We start from the raw sequence: 23,276 nt of genomic DNA, 5'->3' as shown, positions 1-23,276 counted from the left end.
CCCTACGGACTTGTAGACTAAGCGAGCATGTGCAATATAAAGCCACGAGACCGAAAGTCCACATGAAGGGTGCCATTTGTGATAGGGCCATTGGCATTCTCCACGCATATCAAGCACATTTATTGGGGGAAATTAATGAACCTGAATCCTGAAATATAAGATGAGCTCAGGAGAGCGGCAGACCTTTCTCTCCAAGCTACTAAAGAAACGTCTCAATTGGTGATTTTAGTAGCTCAGCTGTGCCCTGCCGGTCCTCCGCTTCAGGGCAGTGAGCATTTCTGGAGTCAATCTCTTCCAGAGTCAATCTTCTAGCAGGTCGGCAATGGCAGATTTCCCTCAGGAGGGGCCTTCTAACTCAGGCAGGGGGCGTGATATTTCACTCCCGGCCCAGATCTTTGGAAACTATGGGTCTGGCCTCTGAAGGGGACCAATTTGTAAATCAGGGTCTCTCAACCGAGGTTGTAGAGACCATACTAAATTCTACAGCCCTCTTTACCAGAAAACAATTATGGTTTAAAATGGAGATTATTCACTAGTTTGTGTAGTGACAAAGATCTAAGATCCAAGCTGCCCAGTGGCTTCAGTTGTGGAATTTTTACAAAACCGGTTTTTCATCTGGTTTATATCCATTTACTACCAGAGAATATGCTGTGTCTATCTCTGCTTTCATACTCCCATCCCTGAGGGGTCTATCAGTAGTAGTTTCAAGAGGGCTCTTTATAGCCCCTTTCAAACCCATTGTCTCGTGCACAGATAAATATCTGTCAATGAAGTTAGCCTTTTTATTAGCCATCCCTTCTCTGAGAAGAATGGGTGACTTACAAGCTTATTAGCTTCTTCTTCACGCCTGGAGTTCGCTCCAGACGATATTAATGCTATTTAAAATGGAAACTATTCACAATTCGGTGTAGTGACAAACATTTAGTTCCAAACTGCCCCGTGGCTTCAGTTCTGGAATTTTACAAAACCAGTTTTTCATCCAGTTTACATCCATTTTCTACCAGAGTACATGCTGCAGCTATCTCTGCTTTTACACTCCTATCCCTGAGGGCTCTATCGGTAGTAGTTTCTAAAGGGCTCTTTATGGCCCCTTTCGAACCCATTGACTTGTGCACAGATAAATATCTATCACTGAATTTACCATTTTTATTAGCCATCACTTCTCTGAGGAGAGTTGGTGACATTTAGTTCCAATTTGCCCAGTTTTTCATCATTTTATATCCATTTACTATCAGAGTATATGCTGCGGCTATATCTGCCGTCACGCCTTTCTGCATGGTACATTGGGGATGAGGCCTCCTGCTCAAATCAGAGTTCCGGCATGGGACCTGACAGTAGTTCTGAAAGGGCTCTTTATGGCCCTTTTCGAACCCATTGACTCATGCACAGTTAAACATCTGTCACTGAGGTTAGCATTCTTCTTTGAAGAGAGTGGGCACCTTTAAGCTTATCAGCTTCTTTTCATGCCTGGAGTTCGCTTTCGGAAAAATTATGGGTATTTATCACCTGAGACTGGGTTATGTTCCCAAGGTTCCTAGCGATGTGGCTAGAACATTGGTCTTTCAGGCTTTTCATCCTCTTTCTCACAAGTTTGCGGATCAACAGAGGCTACATCTTCTATGCCCTGTGGGGCTTTTAGATGTTTACATTAATAGATCTTCCATCTCAGAGGATCCGACCAACCTTTGATCTGTGTTTGGTTCTCTAAGAAAGAACATCCTTCCTCTAAACAAACAATCAATAAATTGATTATAGAGGCTATTTCTATAGCTTATGTGGTGCGCAATATGCCTTCACCTCTACGAATTAAGGCACACTCGACTAGGAGTTGTTTTATGGTATGAAAATTTGTACCTTTTGCCTATTCTTTCTATTCAGGGTTAGGCAAGGATAGTCGAATCTGCAACTTTATTCCTAAGTATACCAATCACATTACCTTAAGTAAAGTAACAATCTAAGACTTCCAGTGGTTATAAAATGTATTAATACAATTTGGTTGTTTGCGATTACAAGTTTTGCCAAATTGAATAAAAAAGAAAAAACAAAAGAAATAAAAAATACACAAATTGGATAAAAAGTAATGAAACAAAAGTACAGAGTCTAAAAAAAATGCTAAGTCTAGAGCACACAAGATTTCAGGCTCTCAGACAATGGAGATGCTGGCTGCGGCATCCAGATCTGAATAGAGTCCCCCAGTTGGATCAATTTATAGTCAAAGTCTCAAGGCCAAACTCCAGGATCATGTTCAAGGCCTCATGGCAGGCCTCTGATCCTTTGATCTTACATTTTCTGGGGAATGCCCCTAACATCTTCTTATATTTGTTCTTCTTCTTCGAGCTGAAAATCATGCGTCAGAGTGTGATGTATTTCTTTGACTTTATTCTATCTAATACATGCATTAATCTTTCTACTCTAAGTAAAAATCACATCTCTTCTTTTAAAACATTTCAGCAGCGAAAATAGTTTAAGATCACAGCAGAACCTTAACGTGTCAGTCTCACAGCAACAATCAACTGTGTCTTAATGTTAAGCGGTGGCGTGCTTAGCAAACAACCAAACATTTCTGCGCTCACTATCGACAAACCAATCAAATAAATTTAAAATATATATTTTTTTAAATCAGACCAAACACATTTTTATTTTTATTCAGGAGTTATATATATATATACAAAACAATAACTTTTAATTAATAACAGTAGCCTATTGATAAAAAAGGTGTAAACAAGCAAGGACTGGTTGGTGGGACATGGAGCTGTTGAACAGGTGAAGGGAGACCCGCCCATGGCGCCGGGACTGATTTAAATCATATTAAACTTAACAAGATTTCGTATGTTAATGCAAATAAACCCTTTGCCTGAACTTCACCACCTTCCCGTGTTGGCATCACATGACCAATGGAGTGTAAATATACTGAACTTGAGACTTTCACACACACACACATTCATGGCATTTCTCGGACATCATTGTTTATATTGTATATGTTTTGTTACTGTATATATTTGTTTCTTTTGTGTAATACACTTGGGCAAGTTAAATGTTATTGGTGTCTGTTTCATTAAATTCTGTTATCTTATTTTACTGTTTTAAAGGAGAGCATATTCCCCTTTATTATATTTGTACACTTTGTAACCCATAACAGTTGCGGAGTGTTACAAGTGTAAAGATGCCAAAATTGGGCTTATGTGGTCATACTTCTGAGATCGAGTGAGCACTCTTGCGGCAGCATTTTTGAACCAGTTGAAACGTATTTACCTGATTTGCGTGACTGTCACAAGGTGACGATCTTTAGGGGCGGAACCAAAGTTAAGGAAGTTTGGTTCCGCCCGGAAGTGTTTCCACCCGATATTCCACCGAGATATTGTGAACCTTAAAGGTTGAAAGACGAATGGATGATATCGTAAATAAAGACACAACACAAGGAGAAGAACGGAGTTTATGTGAGTACAAACCTGCAAGTGAATTGTGAAAACGCTGGAAGAGATGCCCTGTTTGCAGGGTTGATGTTGCCTGTTGTGTGGACTAGAAGCAAAGGACAGTGAGACAACGAGTTCACAGTACTCGTGAGTATAAAATTTTGTGAAGACGCTTTGTATACTAACCTGTCTTTCCAGTGGATACCTCCAGGAGAAGGAGGGCGGCCCTACCCCTAAGATAGCGTGGTGGGTGAGCCGAGGGAATATTCGACGGAAGCTAAGCACAGCGACAAGACCATCAGCTAGGCCGTATTTTCCATCACCTGGGCAAAGTGGAAGGAGACGGGCGTCCTTTGTGTACACTTGAGCGTGGTGGGTGAGTTTTTGTGTTGTGGAAACTTTCACTTTTGACGTGGTGCTGTGTACTGCTGTGTATTGCTGTGTGTCTTGTCAGACAAACCCCCGCCTTCGTACACTATGTCAAAGGAAGACGAAGAGGTTGCCGGTCCTAGTGAAGTATATCTTAATATATGTTGTGAACACGCTTCAGGCCTATGTAACGAAGTGGTGCCACGGAACGATCTCCCGTCCAGACGTTTGGGGTGTTTCTAAAGAACGGCGGTGAAGAACTGGACGATTGGTGTACATGTGAGTACGACTAAGGGTCACTGCTGTTGATGTTTTTACCTACATAATACTTACTGTTGCAGAGAGTGAGGTGTAGGAATTCCGCCGTCCCGTGGTCTCTACAAAGGGGCGCCCCTGCTCGGTATACGATCGCCTAGCGGCAACCAGAGAAGGGCAGCGCTCGGCCTGGTGTGACGGTGCGACGTATCCACCCCTCTGTGACCATCGAGCTCGTCGTTAGGGTCTGTCCCCGACATTACCTGGAAAACTGCTTGTCGATCAGACCTATTGAGAGAACCAGTTGTTGTAAGTCCGCCACCTGGGTATTATATTGGACCCCTTTCTAAGTCTGTTGATTACAGGGACGGAGAATGCACCGCACCGAAACGGAACGCAAGGAGGATTCCAGAAGAGAACGAGCTGTGTGAAACCTGTACTTACAGCGAGCTGTAACCAGCAAAGAGGTGAGAGCAAACCAAGTCGAATTAACTGTGCCTTTGTGTCCCAGCCGTTGCCTGTGGAGAAAGAGAGTGAGCACCAAGAGAACGAACTGTGTGAAACCTGTACTTACCGTGAGCTGTAGTCAGTGAAGAGGTGAGAGCAAACCAAGTCGAAATAACTGTGCCTTTGTGTCCCAGCTGTTGCCTGTGGAGAAAGAGAAAGAGAGTGAGCACCAAGAGAACGAACTGTGTGAAACCTGTACTTACCGTGAGCTGTAACCAGCGAAGAGGTGAGAGCAAACCAAGTCGAACTAACTGTGCCTTTGTGTCCCAGCCGTTGCCTGTGGAGAAAGAGAAAGAGAATGAGCACCAAGAGAACGAACTGTGTGAAACCTGTACTTACCGTGAGCTGTAACCAGCGAAGAGGTGAGAGCAAACCAAGTCGAATTAACTGTGCCTTTGTGTCCCAGCCATTGCCTGTGGAGAAAGAGAAAGAGAGTGAGCACCAAGAGAACGAACTGTGTGAAACCTGTACTTACCGTGAGCTGTAACCAGCGAAGAGGTGCGAGCAAACCAAGTCGAACTAACTGTGCCTTTGTGTCCCAGCCGTTGCCTGTGGAGACAGAGAAAGAGAGTGAACACCAAGAGAACGAGCTGTGTGAAACCTGTACTTACCGTTAGCTGTAACCAGCGAGGAGGTGAGAGCAACCCAAGTCGAACTAACTGTATCTTTGTGCCCCAGCCGCCACCTGTGGAGCAAGAGAAAGGAAGAGTGAACGATACGACAGGGAACAGTAAAAGCACGTGTGGAAAGCCCCCGTGTGGAGAGAAAAGGTACGCAGACAGGAAAAATACGTCAACACTCATTTTGCTTTTATTCTGCCTCCAGGAAGGAAAAAGGAGGGCGCCACGGATAAAAGGGACCAGTCAGGAGCCTGACTTCTACGCCCCCCCCCTTTTCCTGTCATTGCCTTGGCCGTAGCCCACCTGGAGGGCAGAGCCAGAGACTCTAGTTTTAATTGCCCTTTCCCCATTTCCCCCAAGTTTCTTTTAAATATTTAAATAAATAAAGATTGTTTTTATACTTACTTATCCTCGTTGTTGTCTGGTCATTGGGTTGGCTTTGGGGACCTCCTCGAGGTGGAAGTTGAAAAGGGGTGTGGCTTTAGCCAAACCATAGCCAGCCCCTGGGTGTGACATGACATCCCCGAGTAACAAGCTACAATAATCTATTCTTGAGGTCATAAAAGCGTGTATAAGCTTCTCTGCATCTGATGCAGACAGCATATGGCGTATTTTGGAGATATTTCTCAGATGGAAGAATGCTATGCGGTAGACATTGGAGATATGACAATCGAAGGATAGATTGCTGTCGAACATCAAACCTAGGTTCTTGACTGTGGAAGACAGCACCACAGTGCAGACATCTATGGACAACTTGTAATCAGACATATTTTGTTTGGAGCGATTTGGTTCAATAACACGTTTCTCTGTCTTATTGGAGTTTAGCATAAGGAAGTTATTTGCCATCTAGTCACTAATATCGTTAATACAGTCAGTTAGCTTAGAAAACTGGTGGGTTTCGCTAGGATGTGAGGAGATGTAAAGCTGGGTATCATCTGCAGAGCAGTGAAAATGTATGTTGTGTTTCTTGATGATGTCTCCTAGACTCTAGGAGACATCATCATCATCACTAAGGTCTAGTAAAATAAGAATAGGATTTCACCACGACCGGATTTAAATAGGAGGTCATTTGTGACTCTAAGCAGTGCGGTCTCTGTGCTATGGTGGGGCCTGAATCCTGATTGAAATTTTTCATACGTATTATTATTTACTAAGAATGTTTATAGCTGGGTTGCCACTACTTTTTCTAACATTTTAGAAAGAAAAGAGAGATTTGAGATTTGTCTAAAATTATCTCCTTGGTCGAGGTGTGGTTTTTTGATTAGCGGTCGAATAACTGCCAGTTTGCAAGACCAATGAAACCATGAAACAAGAAGAAAAAAGCTTCCCAATCCCGAGATGACGAGGGGTGTGCATTTTATTTTTATAACTTTGCGTGTAGGGAAACACTGTGTTTGTGCTAGTGATGGTCAACCCGGATCTTTTTAAGGATTCGGGTTATTCTGAGTCACTCACTAATATGATCCGGGTTGTGCGAGTCACTCGAGTCACTTGAGTCACTTCCAATTCCAATCGCTAAATCATACTAATGCCAACCAAGCAACTCAGATCACGCATGCAGCTACGAGTCTACGACTCCTCTGCTCGCAAAAAACGGCTGGGGAACTCATAAAAAACATGCATGTCCGTGGTAACATTATCAAAAACATAATTGTAAAAGTTCGGTGTGTTTAGTTTCATTTCATAATGACAAATATATCAACACCACGTTTAGAAGATGTCAGGCTTTTTTGACTTGGATGTGAGAGGAACGTGTCCTGTTTCAGATTGACTTAAAAGATCCACGATAGGTTTCGGTTAATGCAGCCACACAGTCACTCATCTACGCAAGAACATGATCTTGTGATTGAGTCCCAGACAGAGATGCCCGCTCCTGCACGGGTCCTGTAAGTGAACCACTCGCGTCACTCTGAGTGACTCAGTCAACAAGAGGAGCTGTGTATGTCCGTCGGTGGCGGATCTTTCCAGCAGCACTGCTGCAGCAGTCCTCGGATTTAAAATGTTTAAACATTTGCAGCTTCTACCCAAAACATTGTGCCAGTCAAATATTGCAACAGATTAGCCTACATGAGTCAGTGGGTTAATAACACGAGCAAGGCTCATTTTTCCTAGTCCAGGATTCAAGCTCTATGAGTTGAGTCACTCTCTGTGTGAATCCCAGAGCCGCCGACCAACTCATTGTCGCGCGCACGCATCCCTTTGTACTCGGACTCGGAGCTGCAGGAAATTACGATCCGGAATAGCAGCTTTTTGCTCACTCGGTACCCCCAGTTGACATTTGGAGATGTAAATTAACTTGTTGTTGCAAGTTATTGAACCTATGGCAGCTTATGTAGAGTTATTTGTTGTAATTCTGTTGTAAACATTTGAAGAGCTTTGTGTTTTATACAATTTCTCATTCTTAATGCAAAATCTGAGAGGACTCAACTGACTCGGGTTAATGGTCACTAGGACTTATGGTTCTCGAGTCATTGTAGGGATCGTGTTAAATGCTCCGAGTTTCGAGTGACTCGCTCATCACTAGTTTGTGCTTTACTACTCAACTCAGAAGGTGTTAAGGAATGCAACATCTGCAACCTATGTGTATAAGTCACTTGCAGATGCAAGAGAGAGCCATACAAACAATGATACAAATATACACTGCAAAATTGACTTTCTTACTTAGTATTTTTGTCTTGTTTTCAGTACAAATATCTAAAAAATATCTTATATTAAGATGTATTGTCTTGATTTTTAGAAAAATATCAGTGGATTTGTAATTAAAACAAGCAGAAATATTTCTTGAATTAAGTGAAAAAAAGTAGTTTTATTTAAAACAAAATCTTACCCCAATTTTTTTTGCCTGTTTTAAGCACAAATTCACATACATTTTATATTTTTGTCTAAAATCTAAACTTATTTTCTTAATTTAAGACTTTTTAAATATTTGTACTGAATATCAGAAAGTCATTTTTTGCAGGGAGAGGGCTGTTAGGATTCGGGAATTTTTCCTTATTTGTAAATCCCAATGTTGACAGGGATGTCATACCCTTAATTACATCCTGTAACTTTACATTAAGTTATAAATATCTTCTAAATAACTATCCTCTAACTAAACATTAGCAAGTATTCCAGCTCCATTTAGGATCCTTTCTTTGTGAGATAAACCGACACATATGGAGAGATGACACCGGCTCTTGCAACGACTCCAATGCTGGACTATAAACTGATGTAAGCATTTTAACTGTCTGAATTGTTATGTTGTATTTGTATTCTACTAATCACATATTTATTTTTATGGTCCGAGCTGTGCGGTTGAGTAAAGGTGGTGACTAATTATCATATTCATAGATCTACATATACTAAATGAGGCAAGTAGGGGTGTGATGATATTTCACAATACACACAATAATACCTGTCCGATATCAAATCTCTCTTTCATGTACTCTTTCATGTACTACGGCAATTTGATCATTTGAAAGTCCTTATCAATCTAAAATCACTGTAAGTCATTTATAACATGCATTTGAAAAAGTCAAACATAATCATTATAAATATTCTTTATTATTATGAAAATACCCGTTGAAGAACAGCGATATAAACATGCTAATACAGTTCTTGGAGCTGCCTGTGCAACAGTATTTCTTCTGCTTTTGGATGTAGCAGAATTTCACCATATTTCATTGAGAATTGAGAGTCTCGCGATATATTGTGACACCCCTAAAGGCAAGGGTGTGTAGAGTTACATTCAAGATGTTTTAAAGCATTAGGAAATTACTGTGACACTTTTATATATGCTATTATGATGCCCACAGATGCATTTTAAATGATACAATTCTTGACTACAGGGAGACTTTAACCATACATTTCAAGGTTTTTCACAGTAAGCCAATCAGTGTTAATTTTGGCAGCAAATTCTGATGTAGTTTTAGTCTTAGTCTTTTGAATAACACACCATTTAGTTTTAGTCTTATTTTAGTCATCTGAAATCTTTTAGTCTTAGTCTAGTTTTAGTCGACGAAATATCATAAGAGTTTTAGTTTTAGTCTAGTCTTAAGTTTTTTAGTCTGTTATGGAATGGTATTAAGGTTTGAATATGCAATACAGAGACAGATTTAATGGTTGGTAGAGAACACGTATGTTATTTTATTCTTAATGTCAAAAAAACTGACCGTGGCTTTTTCACAAAAGATAATATCACATAAAATAAGCATAAGGCCCGCTCTACCTAAAAAATATACATGGTCCCTGAAAAAGATATGCCTTCTTCCTAAATGACATGCACACACAGATACACACGCGCGCAGACACACAGACAGAGACACACACACGCACTTACACACGCACTTTGTCCAGTCATGTAAAACCACAACATATACTATAATAGTAACGTTACACATTTCATTCAATTTGAGGGCACTGAATATTTATACTCACTATTAATTCAGACAATCCAATACAATCAATACAGTTCAGATGTGTATTCCATTTGTTTCTATGTTATTCCAAGATTAGCGAAAACACTGTGGTTTATCTTATAAAATAACCTTAGCGTACATGTTTACCTTTGCATGTATTTCTGGATGAGTCATTTTTACAGGCTGTCGTCTTGTCATATTTGAAGTGTGACCAGATTAGACACTAGCTCTGACATTTTTGTTGTCAATGAGACATGTCTTCAGACAGGGTGCACCGCAACACGTTAGCGTGTTGCTAATGAGCGAAGTCAACTGAAATCAGCCAAAGCTGGGTAACGAAGACTGTACAACTAAATATAATGTAAACAACCTGTTGTGAAAACGAACTTTGCCGCGGGTTTTTAAAATGCCTCTACTGCCTGCTGCCTGTGTAGATCAACCTACCCTCAAAGATTCGCTCTGATTGGATCCCACAAAACTTTCCCCACAAAATGAGTAGCTCTGATTGGATCTCTTCTCCATTCGTCCCTCCCTAACATTTTCGTCTTATTTTTATTCGTTGACTAAAGTGTCAGTTATATTTCGTTACAGTCTTCGTCATCATATCTGACTTTTATTTAGTTTTTATTTAGTCTTCGTCCGTGAAAAAAGGTTCGTTGACGAATATTTTTCGTCATCGTCTTCGTCAACGAAATTAACACTGAAGCCAATTAACATGTTTTTACCATAGCAGTTTTTTTATTGTTCAAATTGCAAACATTTTTTACAGGGTACAGAAGAAATCATTAAGCAAGTGGTAATAATGGCAAGTAAACTGTTGGATTCTGCATTACATAGAATAGAAAATATTTACTAAGAAATAGAGCCTTAATACAGCAAATAACATGACAACATCCTTTTGCCATCTGGTCAACAGTATTCTGCCTCCCCCTGTGTGGAAAACAAGACTACATCATCTTTTATACCTGAAGCAATTAAATCAATTGAAATTCCTCTGTTTTTATAGATGACAACTGATGAGCTGGTCTGGTCGTATATGGGTTCATTCATCTAGGAATTTTAGTTTTATTTATTTATTATGCTTGCATACAGCTATTGTGAATATGCTGCAAATTCACTTTCCCTAGCAGGATAAATAAAGTAAGTAACTAACTAATAATTCACATCATTCCAAAATCCCTGTGTTTTGTAGGTAAATTGTTTATCTTGATTGTTCTTGTGATAAGATTGGATGTCTTCTGTTTTCTAATCCCATCTACAGTATAGCTGTTCTGTTTGTGAACTAAACAATAAAGCACATAGGAAAATCTTGTCAACTATTAATGCAATGATTAAAGTCAATGAACGATCAGCTCCTGAGTTAAATAACAGAGAGGAGGAAGGTTTGAGAAACTTTTACAGCAGACCCTTAATCCAGAAGAAGAAGAAGTAAGTAATCCTGTAGACGTCTTGCGGTCTTGCAAACTTTTGTTCTAAGGTTTTTAGAAAAAAATTATCACAACAAAATATTCCTTTAATCATTTACTTATCTCATGTCTATATAACATCTGATTTGTATGTTTTTATTAGTTTCTACTAAACAAAATGTTCATATAGTTTGCTTTGTAAAAAAACAGTAAAAATGTAAGTCTCTGGAAAATAAGTCTCTGATCTCTTGCGAGGCCGTGCTAAGCTTCTCCGTCTCTGAATGTTTAGCCTGCTGTGAAGTTAAATCTATTCAGAGTGCAAGCATTATTCATTATTCGGGATCTCTGTAGTGGCTTACAGTAGTTGTCATGTAAAATATATTTAAGATTCAGTCAAGTCAAATACATGCTTGCCTCTTTCTCTCTCATGTGCACAGGAACCTCTCTCCTCATGATGTCTGCTACCCCGTGAATCTGAAGAACAGTTTCCACAGATCCAAGACCTAAAAACCAGGGCTGAACTCAACAACGTGTTATGATTTTTACGGTCAGCTGATTATTCTATAATCTCAAGAAGAATGGGAAATTATGACGAGGATACTGCCTTTCTTGGGCAAAAGGGCCAATTTTTCATGATCCTTTTCTTTCTGCTGAATACCATCTATATTTCCACCGGGTTTCATAGTCTCTATATTGTTTTTGTTGGGGCTTCACCGTTGCATCGTTGTCTGGTGGTGGCGGGAAATCTAAGCGAAGTTTGGATGAATGCTAGTATTCCCAAGGAGACAGTGAATGGAAATCTACAGCCAAGTCAGTGTCAGAGATATAGCCTGGAGACGGTCAGAAACCTGTCGGCACAGGGTTACTCACCCCAGGATGTTAATCTTACAGATATTAAACAAGAAAAATGTGTGGATGGATGGACCTATAGCACAGACATCTATCACTCGACCATTGTCTCAGAGGTGAGGATATAAACTCAAGTATTCAATCATTAACATGCTACTAATAAAATGTTTCTCTCTGTCCCTAAGACGATTTGTTGCTGTTGTTGTTTTTGCTGTAAATTGCAGTTTTGGATAAAAGTGTCTGCTCAATGCATAAATGTTGTCATACATTGTCTCATCAATTAACGAACACTAGCAGAGGTAACATTATGTTATGATCATGTTCCTTTATATTTTATTTTTTTCACACAGTGGGATTTGGTATGTGACAATGAGTGGAAAGTTCCCTTTGCTTCATCAACATTATACATGGGCTATTTGTTGGGGTCTCTTGTTTCTGGTCAACTTTCTGACAGGTATTGTGTACAATTTCTGTTCTTTATGTGATTTCTGGCAGTGTGGTGATTATTGGTTTGCTTTATATTTATATTGTGTCTCATGGTTTAGGTTTGGCAGGAAGAAGGTTCTTTTCATTTCTTTGGCAGCAGAGGCTTTGTTGATACTCGCTCAGTCATTCTCTAACACATGGCTGATCTTTTGCATTTTGTATTTTTTTGTGGGTGCTTTCCAAATATCCCTTTACATCACTGCATTTGTGCTCGGTAAGCATTTTTCAGCTTTAGTCTTAGCATTTTATTAAAAAAAGTATTATTTGCAAGTTACATTAAGAAAATAACTAAAATATACTGTAATAATCTTATCACATTCTTTTATTCGAATGAAAGCTATATCATCTATATGCCATTTACAACTTTCAGGAACTGAAGTGTTAAGTAAATCTTTGCGAGTTCTCTTCACTACACTGGGAGTCTTTCTGCATTACTGCATTGGTTATATGGTGTTACCCTGGATTGCCTTTGCCATCAGAGACTGGCGATGTCTGCTCAGGGTTCTGTCTGGGCTAACTTTGGTTTACATTCCACTGTGGTGGTAAGTCACGGGACAATCCGATGTTGTGGACATTACAGTATTGGTCAGGCTATGTTTTCGTCCATTTTTTGTCGTAATGAACAATAAACACACAGGTTGGTGCCAGAGTCTCCCCGATGGCTTCTCGCTCAGGGCCGAGTGATGGAATCTGAGGCCATAATGAAGCGAGCGGCAAAAACAAACAACGTTGAAGCTCCAGATGTCATCTTCAAAGAGTCTGAGGTTTGACCTTTGCACCTTTTGCACACTCTGGCCCCTTGTTTGACACTTTTTGTTGGGAAAAGCAATCTGTTTCTCTTTTGACATTACTAGGTTAAAGAGGAGACGCAGAGTGGCAATTACAGCGTGCTTCATATTCTTAAGTCCGGCAATATCCGCAAGACAACGCTCATGTGTTTAATGTTGTGGTGAGTAAAAATATATTAACAACTAGTTTCTCCAGAGCCACGCATGCAGGCCAGCATCCCCACACTTTTAATGAACCCCTGATTTAGACCTACATGACAATGTTTTAGATTAGATTACATTCATCATTTGGAATCAGTTACAGCACGATATCCCATTTCATATAAACATCTTTCTTTCTCTTCTAGGATGGCCATCAATATGGGATATTTCGGATTGTCCTTGAACACCTCCAATCTTATTGGCGATCCGTTCCTTAATTGTTTTCTATCAGCTCTCACTGAAGTTCCTGCCTATATTGTCTCCACTTTTCTTCTGAAGAGCTGCCCGCGCCGGCCTCTCCTCTCTGCGTTCCTCAGTATCGGAGGAGGATTTCTGCTTTTGATCCAAATGATTCCTGAAAGTAAGAAACTAAATCTCACAGAGAGGTTTTGGACCATGTAAATGTATTAGATGCAAAATTTACTGTAAAAGTGTTAGGAGTTTATTTACTCATTGGTCATGTTTACACCTGCTATGAATATGGTCTTTGATCGATCGGATCACAAGTGCACAATACTAAATATAGGGGTAAACGGGGTATAAAACATTTTGAGCTCGTACCCTTTCGACCACATTCAGAAGTAGTTGACAGGATTGCTTTTGTGGTGTAGACGCTTATGTAGTCGAATGTGTTCGAAAAGCCACAAAAGAGTGTCTATTCTCCACTATTGATCTAATATGTAATGTACTGAGCACAATGTTTTCATTGGTCCTGATGAACCCAAAGTGTTCAGAGCCATATTTAGGCTTTCATTGATAAAACTAAAGCGGCTGCTTTCCACCTATTTTATTTTTGTGTGCAACATGTTTACTAACAACACAAGCAGCGGTACTCCAACATAGTATTAGTGACAATCAATTTAAAGCTGTCATTTCTCCTTCTCGTGTGTTAACGCCCTATAGACCCTCCCATCAAAGTAATTAGGACAGAAGCAGTCGAAACTAAACAAAAGAGATTAAAACACCAGGTGTCACAGCAATGTGTCCCGATCCAATACAAGGTGTGAACAAGCTGATTGTTTTTGCAACGTCTGTTAAAATAAGTAAAATCTGAGTTTACTGTAGGTCAAGGCTTAGGATTAATGCAAGGAGAAAGGACTTTGGTCAAGTTGGCATTATCTCAAGTTTTTGCTGAGCTCATGCCAACTCTTTCTGTTGTTTTCAGAGCATATAGAGTATGATGCACAGTTTAGGGTAATATACTGAATGAAGAATCGCTACAGTGCCTATAGAAAGTATTGAAGCTCTTTGAACCAAAAAAAATCATTTTATGTTTTTTTTAAACTTGCTTGAACTGCATTACACTTTTAAAGACACATTAACTTTTTGCAGGAGGTGTTCACCTCATTCAGGTATTTAGTACACATTTAACAGCATTTAAAGCATTGAGTCTGTGTCAGTCTTTATAGATGTACATAACATTTTCCCCATTTTTATTTATTTATCTTTTGCAAAAGAATCACCATTTTTCAACCGGACTCCAAATACAGTACATTGCCACTGATGTTTTAAGTCACTAACTGGATGTGTTCTGTAGTTTATCTTGATCTTCGGTCATATTGGGGCTGGAAATCAAATATTTTTCAATGTTAAAGAAGGGTTACAGAGTCCATTAGGCTTTTCCTTATTATTTGCTCTATTGATTTTTCTTTCCAACTTCACAAGCCTTCCAGAGTCTTTAAGAGAAAACCTCACAGCGGGATTTTGCCAGCATGTGTTTGGCTTATAACAAACATGCCGTTTAGTCTGATTTAGTCTCATTTTAGTCATGCTATAGAAGCATACTTCCTTTTAGTAATTATTGAGTTAACTGTAATCCATCGGGAACAATATCCAGGGCTGTACCTGGACATTTTGGGGCCTCTAACTATAAAGCATAAAGGTCCCTTGCATTAATATTAAATCAATATATGGCCTTTCTGCACCTTTGGGCCTCTAAAATAATTTTTACCTTTCAACCCTTTAGTTATGGCCCTCACAGTACCCCATGAACTTTCCTTGGTTTTATGTTCTCCGCTCAGATCTAATGCCTTTCAATGCTGTATAACATAAAAAGAAAAAATAACTCAAGCGGGGTGGGAGAAAAAACTTTTCATAGCCACTTCATTTCTTAGATGGATAGTAAGAAGTACAGTACGTCTAATAGGACATCAGGGTACATTTACATTTCAAACAGAGAAGCCAATGAAACATTTCTGAATAAAAAGAACAGGCAGCTGCCAGCACAATAATGATAACAATCTTTTACAGGTCTTCATACTTTGGCACTGGCATTGGAGATGGCTGGCAAGTTTGGCTTCACAATGTCTTTCACAGTGGTGTACATCTACACAGCCGAACTGTATCCCACTGTCCTGAGAAACCTGGGAATGGGCATCTGCTCTTCAGCGGCCCGGATCGGCAGCATTACTGCACCTTATGTCATATTCTTAGGTATGCTTATGTTCTTGAGGCACTCATCTAATTCACACTAACTCATTAATCATTTGTGATATAACAGTCTCTTCATCTTAGCAGGCCAAGAAAAGACACTAAAAACATTTCTTCAACTTATTCAAACGACTAACACATTTTTTTTTATAGCTGTTTGTTTAAAGGCACAATATATATATATATATATATATATATATATATATATATATATATATATATATATATATATATATATATATATATATATATATATATTTATTTATTTATTTATTTATTTAAACATGTAGAAAAACACTGACTGACACAATAGTGTCATGTCTGCTTTATTCTCGGTTTACGCTTTTAATCCCTTCATAGGTGAGTTCATGCGCTACTGCACTGTACAGATTGATCTTTGGATGTAAATCAATTGAACTAAACTCAACAATCATGTTCCCGAAATGCAATAAAGTTTTATAACTGTTACATTATAAAATAACCCAAATGATTGGCTTGATAACAAGTTTGATTGACATTGATGTGGACATAAATTTACTGGTAACGAAATTATTATTAGGGACAATTCAGTGTTCCGTGGATATTGGCCATGTCCCCAGTGTCCCTAGCCAAATCCTACCCCTTGATAACAACAACAGCAAGGTGAGGTCACTGCTAATTTGATGTCATAAGCCAATCAATCTGCGTAACACAATGCATGCAAAAGTAGTATTTGAAGCATTTAGCACATTACTTTGCTAAAATATCTATGAAGCTAATCTGTAATAAAACTTTAATTCATAACATCATTCGTCAATTGTGAGTCTTGGAGATGAAGACTACAACTTGTTTCAGGCTACAACCACAATGAAAATGAAATATTGTTCCTTTAAACAAACTGGTTCAGCTGTTGTTTAAATAAATGATTAAGCCAACAAGGGGTTTCAACTATTTAATGTAATGTAATGAAATATTTAAATGAATATAATTTAAAAAAAATCTATTAACCAAAGCATTTGTTTCTGTTGAGAGATTTCAATTGTAGAATATTATTCAACTCTTTTAAAGGTACATTCAACAAATATCTCCCTTACATACTGATGGGAAGTATCACCATCGTCTTATCATTATCAAACATATTTTTGCCTGAGACATTTGGAAAAGTGTTGCCTGAGACTTTGGATGAAATGCAAAAATGTAAAAAGTAAGTTTTACATCTCTTTAGTCTTCTTCCATGTCTAAATCTTCTTTATCTTTAGTTTACCTGTTGATTAAATATGATCTTATTTTTACAGTTTTCTTAAGAAAGAAACCCTTAGTCTGGAGGAGAGACAAAGGAAGAGGAAAAATTCACTTCACCAAGGTAAAAGTCGAATTTTATAAGTAAATGACTTTATTAGAGTTTATTTTAAAAATATTTGAGCTTTGTTATATTTTATTATTGTTTTTCTTTTCCAGTGTGTGAGCAGCATTATTAAAGAAATTTGTGTGGATTTGAGGTTGGTTTCTGAATGGTATTCTGCATCTCAAAATAACCATCATCAACTGTTGTCAAAGCCACTTAAATTATGTACAAGTGTAACAACACAATACAGAGGTCATATATGGTTACGCATGATATGACAGGACATTGACTTTCTGCCTGCTGAAAGTATTATCTTGTTGTAATGGGTAATGTGACCTCTATTGGTCATGTGCAGAATAAAGATGCCATGCTTGTGACCGTGTTTATGATTGTCAAATCATCAGTCATAAATGTTTAAGAATGTGAAAAAACAGAAGCATCAAATATTTAATCCAACATATAACTTCAAAGCGTACGTTTACAAATATTGAAAGACAAATTGTATAATTAAGTCTAAGTAAGTACCCTTTGAATACCTTAAATGCTTTCTCTCACTCTATGCTATACTGTAGATTTAAGTGAAGTTTTTCTATTTTTGATGTAAAATTACAATATATTATGTCTTATAATGTAAATAAAAAAACACAAACCAAAACAGTATATTTGTTGCTATGTACCGCAAATTATTTTGATGATTAGGATTACTATCACATGCTGTGTCTAAAGGCAACTTTACATAACATTCTGTAATTTTTTAAGTTAAATAGGCATGCTTTCCCTCTTCATCTTTTGACTTCCAGTTTCATCTCATCTAAATCTGACCCTTGCCTGTTTCCTGAACGTTTTGTTTTTGGCCCAAATAAAGATAATTTGAAAATGAACCTTACAGCATCTTCAGACCCCTGTATAAGAAAGAAATGCAGATTTATAGCTTCTGGGAATCCTTAAAATGATTGCATCTCTTCTGAGCAAATGACTTATTAATTAATTAAATTAACAGCTTAACTGTTATGGAAATTATACTATTGTGGTTATATTATTTGGTGTATTAAGTGCAAGGTGATTATACTTAATATGTCTCTCACAGTCTGGTTTAGTAGTTTTGTCCACTTTCTTTTATGGTCCAGTTGGAAAATCAGCTGAACACCAGCTTTACCAGGCTGGCAGGACCAGCTAAGACCAGCTGGCCAGATTATTCTGGCAAAGGAGAATTAAAGGTTTTTAGTGTCATTTAAATTGTCTAGATATAATAATAAACATTTTAGTGATTGTGACTGAACAGAAGCCTCACAGCTGTCGCTATCATAAAGAGGGTCAGAAAAGGGTTGTCCCATCCCCAAATTATATGACAAAAATCCTATCCAGGATAAAATTTCATTTGCATACTGTATAATGTGCACAGCTTGGAGCTGCATTTTTAGATTTTATTTTTTATGACTGGATCTCTATTGTGGTTGTGATTGGAGCAGGAATTTTGCAAATTCTTCAGAACAATTCAATTACATCCCTATTATGGAAAACACACAGATTTGATCAAATGGCAATAAAGCTTATAAGATTTGCAGCTCACTTCTTAAATCTTTAGAAGTCAAAGATCAGCATTTGATGTAATGTTTAATAAAGTCACACTTGTGTCAGCATACAGGCGTTAAACTGTCACTGAAGGTAAAAGTATATAAACATTGTTTTCCAAATTTGTGTTCAGTAAGGGTTACAAGCACGTACAAACATAATCATTAAAAGCAAAAAGCTGTTGTACTTGGATTTCTTGACAGTAAAGAAACTTAATTGTTTAAAAATGAGTTACTATGATGAGACATTACAACTTTTTTGGGAACATTGGGAGTGTTTCAATTAACTCTTTTTTTTAAGAATCAGCTATTAGTATCCTTTCATTATCCTCTGTACAACATCAGGTCTACTTCAGCTTTATGGTTTACACAGACAATATTTAACCATAGCTGTGTCCCAATTCAAAGGCTGCGACCTTCTAAGGACGTATTTTAAAACCGATTGCGTCAGAGCAGCGCGACTTAAGGCCAGTAAGGCTGTCCCAATTCAAAGGATGCTTAGAATGAAGCCTCAAAATGCGTCCTCATTTCTCCGCGCTGTTAAGGATAGAACGAATGGATCCTTAACAGCCGAGGATATCCCAAGAGTCATTGCGCGTCTGCAACGGCTGCATATAATGGGTGGATATTCTAAAATAAACAAATAAAACCTTTATTAAATAAAAGTGTATTTATCAGAAACATTTTTTTTCTTGTCACTGTTTTAGTATTATAAGTTATGTTTTGTGTTAATAATATTCTTTTTGTGTTGCGTATATTTATAAGGTTGATTAATTTGGTATACTGTTGAATAGTTTAATATAAATCAACGTGTCATAATTCTAAAATAAATTAATAATTTTTCTGATGTCATATTTATTTTAATAAGTCAGAAACGTGAAGGTGGGCGCGTGCAGCAGGTGACGCTAATTATGGGTCCTCGAAGGTTAGACTGTCTCATTTCAGTTCTCTTCGCGAACCTCTGAGGCTTCCACCTTGAAAGACCGAGTGCTCACCTTTTAAGGTCGAATGCTCATAAGGTTGCAGCCCTTGAATTGGGACACAGCTCATGTGTCACAGGGTGACTATTGGAGGGCGGAACCAAAAGTGACAGAGATTGGTTCCGCCTGAAGATGGGGTTTTCCGCCCAGGCCGCATTTAACGACACACCAGTACTTCCTGGTTTCCAGGGCAACACAATCGGGACCTTACGAGCCACAGGTGCAACAAATTAAAGAGCAACTACGGTCCGATTCACGATTTTACATTTCCTTTGGTGTGTAAGTGTGTATTATTTCATGTTAACAATATGCCAAAGGTACAGTACATACCCCAAAGTAAATGATGATGTGTGAATTATCGTTTCCACGTAAATCTCTTTTCTTGGACTACAACAAACACACCGCAATTTAGCAATGAAAAAGGTGCACTTTAATCACCTTAATTGTCATCACCTGTGTCATGTGTATACGCTTGCCTTTGTTCAGTCCATGTCTGATCTCATTTGTGTATGTGTATCAGGCACGTGCACACATAGACATCAAAGGGGGCTTGAGCACCTGCCCTTTTTATTCCTGGAGAGAAAGTGCCCTTTTTTTCTTGGGTGCTTTAAAAAAAAAATTATTATATGATGTTTATTCATATAACAACTGATGTCTGTCTGTTTCTTGTGTTTTTTACTTGTTGCTTATTTAATTTAACATGAATTTATTCAGGAATCATTTAAATGAGATTTAAACTCTTATATAAAGAAAAACAGCGCTATTTGTGGCACACAAACGGTTAACAGATGAGTCCCGCCTCCAAAATTCACATCGCTAATATGATTGGCTTTACCTTTCCTTAGTCCCGCCTCTCTAACTTACTTTGCTTTATGATTGGTTTGTCTACACTCGTGCTGCATCATTCGGGCTTCATGCGCAAAGCTCAGCCTGAATGAAACGCGATCATGTGCATGATTATGCAGCCAGCTATCGGTAAGTGTGTGAGGATGAAAGCATTCTTATATTAACAGTTTTATGCACAAAATATGGGACAAGTTGTTACACATAACGATTCAGGGACATTGTTTTCCACGACAATCCCATATTAACCTGAAGAGTTGCAAACTTGTAACAGTGTAGTGTATGTAGTTTAAACAGACTGCTCATAAAATAATAAAGCACAAACAATAAAATAATTGCTAACTGCAGTAGTAAGCTTTTTTGTTTGCGTTTTTTGTAATGGCTGTTAAATAAGTATAATGTGTTATACTGGAGTGCTGGAGTAGATTGGGAAGAAATCTGATGGTTCAGTATTTTACTTGCCCAGTCTGAATTTTCACTGACATCACAAAAAAGTAAAATATAAAATACAAATAAAATAGGCCTAATCTATGTTTCTGACATGTGTAACCCTAATAAATATGAAACCTAAGATTAAAGGTGCCATAGGATGTGTTGTCATAATATGTTAAATTGTTCTTTGACAATTACATAGAAGGTATGTTGCTTTATTAAGTGCAAAAATTATCCATAAACGTTTTTACATGTCTATTTACAACCCTAGAATTTGTCATTTTAATTAAATGGTCTATTTTTGCCCTATTTGAAAGGGTCATGAATAATAATGTTGAGCTCTGCTCTGAGACTCATGCCAGAAGCTCACATTAGTAAACAGACCTTATATTTTGAGCCCTTATCAGACAAAAATACATTTTGAGTAACAACTAACAACCAATCAGCTAAACGCTAGCATATGATATAGCATTTATTGGCATGTAGCGCTAACTCAGCAGTCACAACTTTGTTTTTAGCATTTTAACAAACTTGTAATTAATGTGTAATTTAATGTTTTCAAAACATGCACATTGTGTAATGGCTTCCTTTGCTGCTCTATAAACCTAGAATACTAAGGAGACCATGGTGTCTGTGTGAACTGATTATTTTGTAGACATCTTTTGAAAATGAAACAATTGCGTGAGTTTGAGGAAGATAAAATTAATTAACTTTTTTAATAATTTTTTAAAAAAGGAAGTCAGAATTGTGTTAATATATATATATACCCTTTGTTTAAGAAAAAAGAAAAAATATACATAATTATGAAAGGTGCCCTTTATTTCACTTGAGCCCCTGCCCCTCAAAATGTCTGTGCACGTCCCTGATGTGTATGTATCAACCTTATTTTATTAAAGTCCTTTGTTTATTGTTATTGTTAACCTTTACTGCTGCTTTTCTCTTTAACTTGAGGAAGCTGCTATGACGAGGGATAAAAACACAATATTCTGGATATTTTAAGAAACCGTGACAACAACTTCTTAATCATAGTTACATTATTAACACTAGGCAAAAGTTTCTTTGACTCAGAAAAGTGTTAAAGGGGTCATGTTATGAGATTATTTTTTTAAGTTTAATAAAATAAGTCTTTAGTGTCCCCAGAATGCATATGTGAAGTTTTAGCTCAAAATACCATTACAACATGTTAAAATTTGTGTACATCAAAATCATTAGTGTTCAGAGTTGTATACAACTTAAGTATTTTTACTTTCTACAAAAAAGTAAATTTTCAATTATTCGTATTTTATTACTGTTTTTCTTTGGAAAACATACATTCCAAAACATATTATCATAATTTTTTCTCCACTACATTTCATAATTTCAAGTTTTTGGTTTATATTTAATATTTAAGTACATTAAATATCTAGTAATTTTTCGTACTTTTACTCAAGAAAGTAAAAGTACACAATTTTATGCAACTAGGTATTAAATCATTTATAATATGCGATATATAATGAATACACAGTATGATTCTATGCTTTAGAATGTAGTGAACATTTTTTTAGTAAAGAAAAGTAATTTTTTCCCAATATAAACACTCTGATAAAGCACAGATGCTTGGAAAATGTAACTAAAATACTTAAGTATTATACACCTCTGCTAGTGTTAAATGTACACTACTGGGGCCTCATTTTATCAAGCGTGTTTACAAACAGATCAGTGCGTAAAGTGTACATTTATGAAATTGCACTTACGTAGAAATGTGTGTATAGTGATTATACGCACACCTCGGAGCATGCTTACGCACAGAATCTAGTGGTAGAATAGCGATACTACACAGGATCTTTCCCAGTGTGTAAAGAAGTGTGTATTTATTATCCACAAGCAGGTGGTAAAAATTATTTGTATCAATATAGTAACAGCAAAGTTGTGTTAAAATGTGTTGTTTCAATAATAACACAGAGATGGTAGATTCTGGGACAAATCATTTAGTGTGTTGTTCCAGAATCAACACTAATGTGTTGTTTTTAACACATTCGTTCTAAGAGTGTAAATGATTTGGAGGTCTTCATAAAAATAAGAACAATAAGCTTTCATCTAGGGAATCCAATGCTCTAAATGGTTGTTGAACATCTAAAATGATCTTTATTTGTAAGTTTTCTGCGAGGTGTCCCATCCAAAAGGCTTTACTACAGTTTTTTTGAATTGCTAAAACACTAAACCCCAATCTCTGAACCAAATTCATAGTGGCCTAAACCCTTTTGTCAAATCATGCACTCTTTTTGCAAAATTCTAAACACAAACTTCTCACTAAAACACACATTTCACACTGCAATGCACTTTTTTTATAAATACTAAACACAGGCAGGCAAAAGTTGAACACAACTAAAACACCGTTATCATCGAGTAAACACAACAACTCAAAA

The 23,276-nt window shown here is 37.5% G+C and overlaps 1 protein-coding gene across 1 annotated transcript; it reads left to right on the top strand.

Moving 5' to 3' along the window:
• Nucleotides 1-11,300: 11,300 nt before the first annotated feature.
• Nucleotides 11,301-17,919, top strand: slc22a5 (solute carrier family 22 member 5). Its single transcript, XM_065287883.1, has 11 exons — nucleotides 11,301-11,932; nucleotides 12,167-12,270; nucleotides 12,362-12,516; nucleotides 12,673-12,844; nucleotides 12,940-13,066; nucleotides 13,157-13,251; nucleotides 13,438-13,652; nucleotides 15,542-15,724; nucleotides 16,769-16,904; nucleotides 16,996-17,063; nucleotides 17,159-17,919. Exons 1-11 carry the CDS (start codon nucleotides 11,546-11,548, stop codon nucleotides 17,176-17,178), a joined length of 1,662 nt encoding a protein of 553 aa, XP_065143955.1. The 5' UTR covers nucleotides 11,301-11,545; the 3' UTR covers nucleotides 17,179-17,919.
• The last annotated feature ends 5,357 nt before the right edge of the window (nucleotides 17,920-23,276 follow it).

The sequence above is a fragment of the Paramisgurnus dabryanus genome, chromosome 18 (assembly GCF_030506205.2).
Source record: "Paramisgurnus dabryanus chromosome 18, PD_genome_1.1, whole genome shotgun sequence".
Classification (NCBI taxonomy): domain Eukaryota; kingdom Metazoa; phylum Chordata; class Actinopteri; order Cypriniformes; family Cobitidae; genus Paramisgurnus; species Paramisgurnus dabryanus.
This window is presented reverse-complemented; position numbering and strand designations above follow the sequence as displayed.

Bases quoted from the DNA above. Each gene is read 5' to 3' on its own strand.
- slc22a5 (XM_065287883.1), top strand. From the start codon at position 11,546: ATGGGAAATTATGACGAGGATACTGCCTTTCTTGGGCAAAAGGGCCAA. The intron at 13,252-13,437 runs GTGAGTAAAAAT...TTTCTCTTCTAG, and splicing joins CTCATGTGTTTAATGTTGTG to GATGGCCATCAATATGGGAT. The intron at 13,653-15,541 runs GTAAGAAACTAA...AATCTTTTACAG, and splicing joins GATCCAAATGATTCCTGAAA to GTCTTCATACTTTGGCACTG.